Source organism: Squalius cephalus, assembly GCF_949319135.1.
Source record: "Squalius cephalus genome assembly, chromosome: 22".
In the NCBI taxonomy this organism is placed as follows: domain Eukaryota; kingdom Metazoa; phylum Chordata; class Actinopteri; order Cypriniformes; family Leuciscidae; genus Squalius; species Squalius cephalus.
Window position 1 is genome coordinate 27324320 of NC_137143.1, and position 10556 is coordinate 27334875.

At 38.1% G+C, this 10556-nt stretch overlaps 1 protein-coding gene and 1 long non-coding RNA gene across 3 annotated transcripts in view; one reads left to right on the forward strand and one right to left on the reverse strand.

Moving 5' to 3' along the window:
- Positions 1-7121, forward strand: part of mst1rb (macrophage stimulating 1 receptor b) — a 25778-nt gene extending 18657 nt beyond the window's left edge. For both annotated transcript variants that reach the window (XM_079858416.1, XM_079858415.1), the window contains 9 exons: positions 95-248; positions 946-1038; positions 1420-1632; positions 2223-2303; positions 2732-2913; positions 3149-3258; positions 3893-4058; positions 4163-4299; positions 5294-7121. In XM_079858416.1, coding sequence (XP_079714542.1) covers positions 95-248; positions 946-1038; positions 1420-1632; positions 2223-2303; positions 2732-2913; positions 3149-3258; positions 3893-4058; positions 4163-4299; positions 5294-5525 — 1368 coding nt within the window. In that variant the 3' untranslated portion in view covers positions 5526-7121. The remainder of the gene's footprint in view (positions 1-94; positions 249-945; positions 1039-1419; positions 1633-2222; positions 2304-2731; positions 2914-3148; positions 3259-3892; positions 4059-4162; positions 4300-5293) is intronic.
- Positions 6331-9319, reverse strand: LOC307150842. Its single transcript, XR_013819780.1, has 2 exons — positions 7109-9319; positions 6331-7012 (listed from the first exon to the last, which is right to left on the reverse strand). It is a non-coding gene; the product is annotated as an uncharacterized lncRNA (long non-coding RNA).
- Between the last annotated feature and the right edge of the window lie 1237 nt (positions 9320-10556).

The window sequence follows — 10556 nt, forward strand, 5'->3', positions numbered from 1 at the left end:
GCAGTAATTTTACCTTGTCTTTAGCCAAATCACCTTGATTGCCATTAGTTGCATAATACAACCTTACTCTGACATCAGTATTTTCTCATGCCAGGTAACAGTTAATGGGTACACACATAATGTTGGCACTGTAATCTTGGTCAGTAACCACTATATGGTGGGTATTGTGCTTGGCATACTGGCAGCTCTGGTCACGGGTGCGGTTATGGCCTTCATTGTGCTGAAACATCTGAGGAAGCAGAAAAAAGGTGAGCACATTTCACATTTTCCGTTCATTTAAGTAGGGGTGTAACGATACCCTCATGTCACGATTCAATACATATCACAATACTGAACTCACGATACGATATTATTGCGATACTCCAAGACATATGATAAAAGGTTAACAAAAAAATGTACTGTTTATTAAACTGATAAATTTGATATTACATTGTGTGTATAAATGAATATTCTTGGACTTGGTGCTGGAAACCCAAAGCACAGGACAATAGAGACACCAGAATAAAAATATTCATGATTCTGAAGCTGAAAATACAGAGTTATATTAGACGAATATGTTTCTCTGTCACTGACTAGATACATTTAAAATAATGTAGGCCACTTTTTTACACAGATATTCCCCTATTGCATTGTTGTACATTATATTCAACATTATATATAATATTTTAATGTAGACACTAAAACTCTGAAAACTTAAATTTTTCCTCACATAGTAATTTTTATTTTGGGTGAACTATTCACGATACATATTGTCACTATTCACGATACATATTGTTGCATTTTTGTATTGCGATATATTGTGACACGATATATTGTTACACCCCTACATTTAAGCAATGCCAAGTCTTATTTTGCGGTTATCAGTCATTTTTCAGTTACACATCTTAGCAAGCACAGTTAAGACTATCGATTTTATCAATACTTTTTTTTTTTTTAAATCCACAGCTTCGCTGGCAGAAAGTCGTCTGTCTTATTTTTCCCACAGTCGTTCGCGTAATAATAGTGTGGATTTATGTCCCTTAGGAGACTACAGACGTGGTGAGACGACACCTTCACATCAGCAACCAATTAAAAAAAGATCATAATGATCGATCACTGAATTACCAGCGTTCTCATATTTTTTTTTATTGAAATATTTTTCAATATAAGTTTTAGATATATAATTGAATGGTTTCTACTAGAGATGGGGGAACAGTTCTGGTTCGGTTCTGATTCTAATTCCATATAATTCCAATAAATGGAACCAAACATTATATATCATAATATATGATTTAATAAATAACACATAACTAAAATAAAGTATGTGTCCTACTAAGAGCACAAACCTAATTTCTGTTCACATGAAATATTAGGTCTACACATTTACTTGAAGGCTAAAAATATTTCAGAAGCACTTCCATTTTTCTTTGCTCCTTGTAGAACTGCCCGTCACAACCATCATTGCACCCGCTGGGGTCGTGGCGTTCCCCGGCCTGGCCTACACAGGCACCCTGGACACAACCCTGACCCCTCTCATGCCCCCAGAGAAGATCTCCATCACCAGTTTCCGCCCTGAGCTTCTGGAGGAGGTGAAGGATGTGCTGATCCCAGCTTCCATGCTCAAGGTTCACCACCACCAGATCATCGGAAAGGGTATGCTTATATATCAAATATGCTGAATGCTGCTAATAAGTTCAATATATTTGCGTTAGAAAGTTTGGGGTCGATAATATTTTTGAAATGTTTTGAAAGTCTTATATGCTCTTCAAGGCTGTATTTATTTGATCAAAAATACAGTAAAAACAGAAATATTGTGAAATATTTTTATAGTTTTAAATCTATCTATTTTAATGCATTTTAGAATGTAATCTATTCATGTGATGCAAAGATGAATTTTCAGCATCATTTCTCCAGTCTTCAGTGTCCCTTGATCCTTCAGAAAGCATTCTAATATGCTTATTATGCTGATTTTATTTTTGTGGAAACCGTTATACATTATTTTTCAAGATGCTTTGATAAATAGAAAGTTCAAAAGAACAGCATTTATTTGAAATAGAAATCTTTTGAAACGTTGTGAATGTCTTCACTATCACTTTTTTTTTTTACGTAAAAATATAACTGACCCTAAACTCCAGGGTTTAGAACATGATATTGCTTCATTTCTCAAAAAATGCAATTACTGAAAAAAGGAATAAGGTCATATTTTGAACGTGAAGATTAATAAACATGCTTTTTTTTCATAGGACACTTTGGCACAGTTTACCATGGTTACCTCACTGACCACAACAACAGAGAAATCCATTGTGCTGTGAAATCTCTCAACAGTAAGAAACTCCCCAATGGCTCATAAAGATACTCCTGAAAATCTGAACTGCACTCTTGGGATGACCTACCTGATGAAAAACATTTATTTCTCACAATAAGCTGCCTTTAAAATTGGCTTGCTGTTTGCCGTGTTCCTGTTGCTTAAACCAAGGTCATGGGTTTGAAACCCTGGAAATGCAACAACTAAGTAAACGTCTAGCGTACCTTGAACGCAATGCAAGTTCCTTTGGATAAAAGTGTCTGCCAAATTCATAAATACTTTATGAAAAAATTATTTTCATTTAAAAATATTCAAAACATTTGTTTTCAAACAACATCCTGGATCTAAGATCATTTTTAGAAGACTGATCTCTAAATGTAAATTGACTTAATATATCATATAAATGCTTGCATCACAACTGTTTTTTTTTTCTTTTCTCTCTGGTAGGAATAACAGATGTGGAAGAAGTGGAGCAGTTTCTGAAAGAGGGCATTCTAATGAAGGGATTTCATCACAGTAATGTTCTCTCTCTTCTGGGTATCCTGCTTCCTGAAGAGGGACTTCCCTTGGTGGTCTTACCTTACATGAAACACGGAGACTTGCGTCACTTCATTCGCTGTGAGAAGAGGGTCAGTTGCTAGAACGTGAACTCAGACACATCAAATATGTTATGTATTTTGCCTTTCACCGTTGCCTTGCGCAACAGGTTTGTATTTGGGGATGGATTTCACAACATGACCTCCTGCACTGCTCATAACCTTTATAGAAGTTCCAGGAAGTGATGTTGCCAAAAATTATACAAACTCACTGTGTCTGTTTTACTTATTTATTTGGGTCTTATATAGTCTTGTTGTCTTATCCTAGAGTCCCACAGTTAAGGATTTGATTGGCTTCGGGCTCCAGGTTGCTAAAGGAATGGAGTATCTGGCACAAAAGAAATTCGTACACCGCGATCTAGCGGCACGCAATTGCATGTGAGTTTTGCACGCACAAAGATTATGAATTATGGCCCTGATATACTTTAAGCGAAATCAACGAACAAACTGATGTGACGTAATTTCGGACAAAATCAGGCCCAAACAAAGTTTGTTTGGAGCTTTCGGGAGTTTGAAACTTGCCAAACAAATGTTCAATAAAAGTTCACTTCGACTTGCAAATACCTTCAAACTACTATTGGTCCGTTTTGATTAAAGGGTCAGTTCACCCAAAAATTGTAATTATCCCATAATTTACTCACCCTCAAGCCATCCTAGGTGTACATGACTTTCTTCTTTCAGCCAAACACAATTGGAGTTATATAAAATAATCCTGGCTCTTCCAAGCTTTATAATGGGAGTGAATGGTACCAATTTTTTGAAGCCCAAAAAAGTGCATCCATCCATCATAAAAGTAATCCATACGGCTCCAGGGGGTTAATAAAGGCCTTCTGAAGTGAAAAATATCCATAATTATAACTTTATAAACTGTAAGCACTAGCTTTGCATTATTTGCATTCTTATCTTTGCTTTATTTTAATTCGCCTATACCAACTATTATGTATGTAAATGCACAGTGAAGTTCAAAGTGCAACTGTGAATTTGGTACCGACTCATCCAATGTTCTCTCAAGGCTTGATGAATCCTACACCGTAAAGGTAGCAGACTTCGGAATGGCTCGAGATGTGCTTGAGAAGGAGTACTACAGTGTCCAGGATCACAGGAAAGCCAAATTACCAGTTAAATGGATGGCCATTGAGAGCCTGCAGACGCAGAAGTTCACGACCAAGTCAGATGTGGTGAGATATGAAAATGAAATATGCTTATGTTTAACTACTGTATTACAGTAAGTATTAATTATACACTGTTTCTTCTTAACTTTTTATTCTGTCTTTGACTGCAGTGGTCTTTTGGGGTTCTGATGTGGGAGATGCTCACACGAGGAGCCAGCCCGTACCCTGAAGTTGACCCATATGATGTCACACATTACCTCTTAAAGGGACGACGGCTACCTCAGCCACAGTATTGTCCAGGTCCCTTGTAAGTTTCTCTATTTTTCTACAGGATGCACTTCTACTCCAACTTACTTTTCTTAGTCGATCGATAATGTTGGTGTATAGTAGAAAGTTTGGCTTACACAGGCTGGTTTTTATTCTGCAGTTGTTTTCCATTCTTCCATTTGTTTTTAGACATTGCTCCACAAGAGTGACATGGCCTTTTGGAATTTCAATGGTTTTAAGTAGCTGTCAGTCCGTTTAGTGTTTTTCCACCATTTGAGGTTCAGAGGGTTTAGAGCTTACTCAGTATTCAGAGCGGTGGAAAAGGTCAATCGAAAGGTTATTGTGAATGTCCCTTCAATTATCCATCACCTCAAGCACTACACTCATAGAGTTAATCATCATTCACTTTCAGACAGAAAGTGACACTGCAAAACATTGTAAACCTTGAGAAATTTCCAGCAATCACTAACCCAACTTTTAGCTTTTAGCCAGAGTTGAACTGGCTAAAATATGGATACTGGATTTCCAGTAAAAAATACTGGAAAATATGTCTGGGAATATTCTAAAAGAGTTCCATGATAACAAAATACGTTTTTTCCCCCCGTTTTTTTCTCTCTTAAGTTTTAGATATTTAAAACAAAACAAAAGTATTAACTTTGTTTTTCTTGGACATAGTTACAGAAGCCCCATATACACACACAACAGTTACTTCTGGTTCTCTAATCTGATTGACTGAGAGCCTTTTCCAGTCATAAATTATATTGAACAACAGAACTACATTGTAAAGGGCAGAGTTGGAAACACTGAGTCACTAACCATTCCTTAAATTATGACAGAGTGTTGTAACAGGATGTGGAAACATGACGGGTGGTGAAGTTCAGCCATGGAAACTGTGATTGTGTTTGACTCAAGATCATATGGGGTTACTATGATGTCAGATGCCTAATTTGCAAATATAGTATGACAAAGCCGGTCACTTTTCAATTGAGGTGAGCCATTTGAGAGATGACTGACCCTCACCTCTCTATCTGCAGGTTTGCCATTATGCTACAGTGTTGGGACCCCGACCCTGAGAAGAGACCAACCTTCTCCACACTGGTGTCCGCTGTAATGAGTATCCTTTCCAGCCTGGAGGGGGAACACTACATCAGCCTGAAGGTCACATACGTAAATCTGGACCAGCCCCGGCCCTACCCCGCTCTAACAGACTCTGCCGATGAATATGATTCGTCAGATGCAGATGATGCAGGCTCAGTCTCTAGCTGATTGGCTAACTGGTTTGATACTCACTAAAAAGGGAGTCTTTTTCACGGCCTTGCTGACAAGGCAGTAGGTGTGTTCGACTTGAAGTGGTGCTGCGCAGACTGATCGGTGTATGACATCAAAGTACCGCAAGAGCGATTCGAAAGCATACGAACACACTACACACCTAACGACTGTGCTTTAAAGAGGACTTATTATGCTTTTTTCTTTAGTGTGTAATGTTGCTGTTTGAGCATGAAAAAGGTCTGCAAAGTTACAAAGCACAAAGTCCACTATAAAGGGAGTTCTTCTCTATATCAGTAAGCACTGTTTTTGAACTCCCTGAAACACCTCGATTGTAGTCTTGAGTTTTCTTCTGGTAACATACATGTCACAATATCCCTAATTTATAATCATAATTCCCGACCAAAGGCATACACAAAAAAAAAATGTGCAGTTGCATTAGTAGTGTGTTGAAACTTGCGGTTATGGTAAGAGTTGTGACATTTACGAAACACGCCCGAAGCAGTTGACCAATCACACTGGCCCAGCTGACCAATCAGCACATTGTTCTTTTAGTAAGGAGGGGCTACATAGAGACAGGAACTAAACAGAGCGTTACTGACAGACTGGGAAGAGAGGTGCTGCAACAATGTCAAAAATAAAGTTATTTTTAAACATTTAAGTATGCAAACCTATTCTAATAGACCCCAAAAACAAAATCAAGACTTTGTAAAAGCGAATAATGTGGCCTCTTTAAATAGCATGCTAGAATACTACTTAAACAGTACTATTTTAACAGTATCCATACTGGTGCATGGTATATGGATTTAATAGGGGCTTTTGCACTCAGTTATAGGAACTAGCCACCATGGTGGTCCCCCGGGAACTGCCGAGAAACTCTGTCACTTGCGTCCTGCCGTTCTGGTTGTTGTGTGGGATTTTTATTTTGACAACGCTGAGAACGTCTTCCTTAGTTTATATTAGATAAGTAAACAGTAGAAAGAAAGTAAACAGTATACGAAAAAAGTATTATAGCATTTGGCTTGTGGTTGATGCCCAATGTCGCTGTCTGAGCAGAAATACATAATCATGTTTCGCATGTTCCCTTCAAAGTCGCGTTGAATTTCCTCCTTAGCTTAAAGGTGGAGAAGTGCCTGGATTTCGGCGGTATTTCCATATTATTGGAGTAAATATATAGGCTATGAACTGTGTGTGTTTACATAGCTTTTTAAAAATGGCGGGTACCGGTGTTTCACATGTGTTCGACCAGTCGACGTACACTTACGTCACTGGTAGTTCCTTTTGTGCTAGGTTATGCTGCCTCCATGTGCTATCAGAATCATCATAAATATGGGTTTCCTAGTTAAAAATTGGACATGAATGTCCTCTCAAGTCATATTTACCTCTGGGAATCTTGGGGATAATTTTGATACCCAAGTTCCCTAGTTGGGCGGGCAATAAACTTTAAACATGGCCGAGGGGAGACGATTGCTGCTGTGACTGCTATTCTTTATTAGTTTTTCACAACAGCTACATCGCCTTGTCTTGTCATTTAAAGTAATGCATATTTACATATATGAATAATCATTTAAAGCGTATTGTACAGCGAAAATACCCTGTGTTTGAGCGAAATTCCAGAATCGCCAGCAGGCTGACTATCTGGATAGCGCGGTGAATGTTTGTATAGTTGTGAATATTGGACGCTAAATTATAATTTTGGCTTTTATAAGATTTTCCCAATAAAATGTAGAATAAAGAATAAACCGTCCTCAATGATTCCTGTTCTGTTCGCAAACAAAGCACTTGAATGCGACGAGCTTCACGACTTCAGAAGTGGGAAGTAGTACATTTCCGACAACACGTGAAGGCAGCATTCAACCCTAGTCTGAAGTAGGAGCTAATTTAGTCCCCCCAAAAGTCATTCCTATAACTAAAATCGTTCCCTGTGCGAACACGCCAAAAAGCGGGTACTTCCACCAATAGTTATAGGAACTATGAAAACATTCCTCTGGTGCGAAAGCCCCTATTAGGCTTTTATAATTAAACATTTTATAATGTAGCCTGTGCATGGAAGAGTTGGATGACCTAATACAAAGTTCTGTAATGAACCTCTAGATGGTGCAGACTTTCAGTCATATCATTCTCTATAGGGCACAGCTGATTGGTTCCTGCTGTATCTGCAGCCAATGAGCTTGCGTGCTCAACCTTCAAATACTTGGTTAGCATTTGTCTTAGCAGTGCAGCACACTTTCAGAAACCCTCCACCTTCCCCAGCTCCACCTGTCTAGATCTGCTACGGGTAATTCATGTACGCTATATTGTACAGCAGCAGCATGTCTTATATACTCACAGCAGCGTGTCATGTATGTATTGGCAGTGGCAAGTCCTGCACTTGCTCTGCAACAGTAGCATAGCAGATCTATTCCGCCAAGACCAAATATATCAACATCCTCATACCCATTACCATGCCAAACGCTCTGAGAGTTGTCATGACAGAACTACATTTATAAAAATGTGCAGTATACCAATGCAATCAAACTAAGTTACATTTATGTGTAGTTCATATCATATGATGTTATATTTAGCATATAACGCTCGCCATAGAGTCAAAATACTGTATGAAACCTGTATGTTAGTATACTTCTGGCCTTGTACTGTATGTGCAGGATTGTTAATGAAGCTTTTGAAGTGATTAACTTTGAAATCAAGTCAGCAGTGACAGGAACAGCACTTAACACATTTGTTTCACACTCAAGCACTGTCCTCATTAGAATTCATTTCAGTTGTAGAGGATGTATATTTTATTTATGAAACAACTACATTTTTATGTGAATAATTTTCAGTATTTTCCTATGTATATATAGGCCTATATCTGCACCACTTCATTTTAAAGATAGGTTGTAATCAGTGAGCCTTAACTTGGTGTTTGGTTTGTGATTATATCAGATGCTTGTACAGAGAAGGGATTGAGTGCACAATGTTTGGGATGAGTCAGCACTGAAAGGTGTTGAACTGAATATATCACCGTGCTGCAGTTATAGAGCCTGTAGAAACGAGTGAGAATTTGACATCTACGATGCACATCTCTAAATAAAATCCAATTTTGCCAAAGGTGCCAGGGTTTAGTGTATACTTGAATTATCTTGGGTAATACTTTTTTTTTTTTTTAAAGAACTTATTAAATAATTATTGGCATCATTAGCATCTGGAAATGACGAACAAAACCAAAATGCTTTTTATACATTGTATTAAAAAAGGTTTTGTACTGATATAATGAGAAGGGATCCATACATTGTACAGTTTTTTTTTTGGAGTAAACTATGACCCCAAATATAACCGGCATTATATGTGTCTTTGCATTTTAAAGTGGGGTAGAAAAAAGTATTTTAAAATCATAAAAGGGAACACACTGTGCCTTTGAGCTTGTGCTATAAGAGAACACTAGGGGTCAGTAAAAACCTTTTCGTGATGGAGCAAATATTAAATGGGATGCGCTTTTCTCAGTTTGCAGCAAAATGCACAAAACAAAAAACAAATCATGATTCCCTCATATAATTATGCAGTTTAAAGTCCAATAATCATTTTCAAAGCAATGTGATTATTTTTTTTATTTTTTTTTTTTGAAAGAAGAGTGTGTGTCTTTCAATATCACTGTATGGTAGTTTTACTATTATGATTCCTTGTCACTGTGTGTTATATTCTGTTATGCATATCCTTTATTCACTTTTAATGCACAGACTATAAAACCTGCAACACTGAGTTGACTGTACAATTGCAAAATTTGTTGGCCGACAGTGTCAGACAGAAGCATGAAGAGAATAAAAAGAGAGATCCAAGTTGACAAAAGCCACAAAGAAGAACTCAAGGTTCAGAGGTAGTAAGTCTCATTCCAACAACAGAAGCCAATACAAATAAAACAGAGAGGGAAACAAACATCATAACGTTGTTTTTCCCTCCCATGTCCCTCGCTCACTTCCTCTGTTACAAGATAAAAGAACCAAAGTAAATTCCCAGAAGATGCAGCCTTTGATTGTGAGCTCATATCTGCACCAGTGTCAAAAGTGTGTGTGTGTGTGAGGGAGAGAGAGAGAAAGAAAATTTCCTACTGGGTGAGATGAATAGTGAGCTGTAGACACAAGCTGCTCTCGCCGCATAGTCACAACCTGCAGCCTTGAACCCTTTCATCATGTTCTAACAGCTCGGATTTAGATCAACACATACTCTCACTCTCTCTCTCTCTCTCTCTCTCTCTCTCTCTCTCTCTCTCTCTCTCTCTCTCTCTCTCTCTCTCTCTCTCTCTCTCTCTCTCTCTCTCTCTCTCTCTCTCTCTCTCTCTCTCTCTCTCTCTCTCTCTCTCTCTCTCTCTCTCTCTCTCTCTCTCTCTCTCACACACACACACTTCACACTCACTCACTCTCTCACACACACACGTTGTGTTTTCATGCTTTATGGGGACATTCCATAGACATAATGATGATTTTTATAGTGTACAAACTGTCCCCACAGTGACATGGAAATGCCCCATAATGTAGGGTTTACAAGAATCACACACACACACACACATGGTTTCAATGTTTTATGGGGATTTTCCATAGACATAATTTTTATAGTTTAAACTGTATATTCTATCCCCTAACCCTAAAGCTACCCATCACTGACAGAACTTTCTGCATTTTTATGTTTAAAAAATAATTTATGATTTATGAGCTGTTTCCACGAGAACCAAAAAAATGTCGCCACAAGGTTAGAAATAACTGGTATTACCTTGTGGGGATACCATTTGGCCCCCATAACGTAGGGAATACCAGGACATGTCACATGGCTTTGATGATGCACAATACATTGAAATCAAATCTGATCAGCTGGCGTGATAGATTTATGCTGCTGGTATTAGAAAGAGAGATCAATGAGGCTGGTGAGTCAAAAATAAATTTAGTTTAGGTTGTTGTGTCCAAGACAGAGACAGCTCTAGAGCAAACTTTGAAAGACAGGAGGAGAGAACTAAAGACGTTCCGGCATGTGTGTGAGTTTGAAAACACGTCCAGGTTTGGG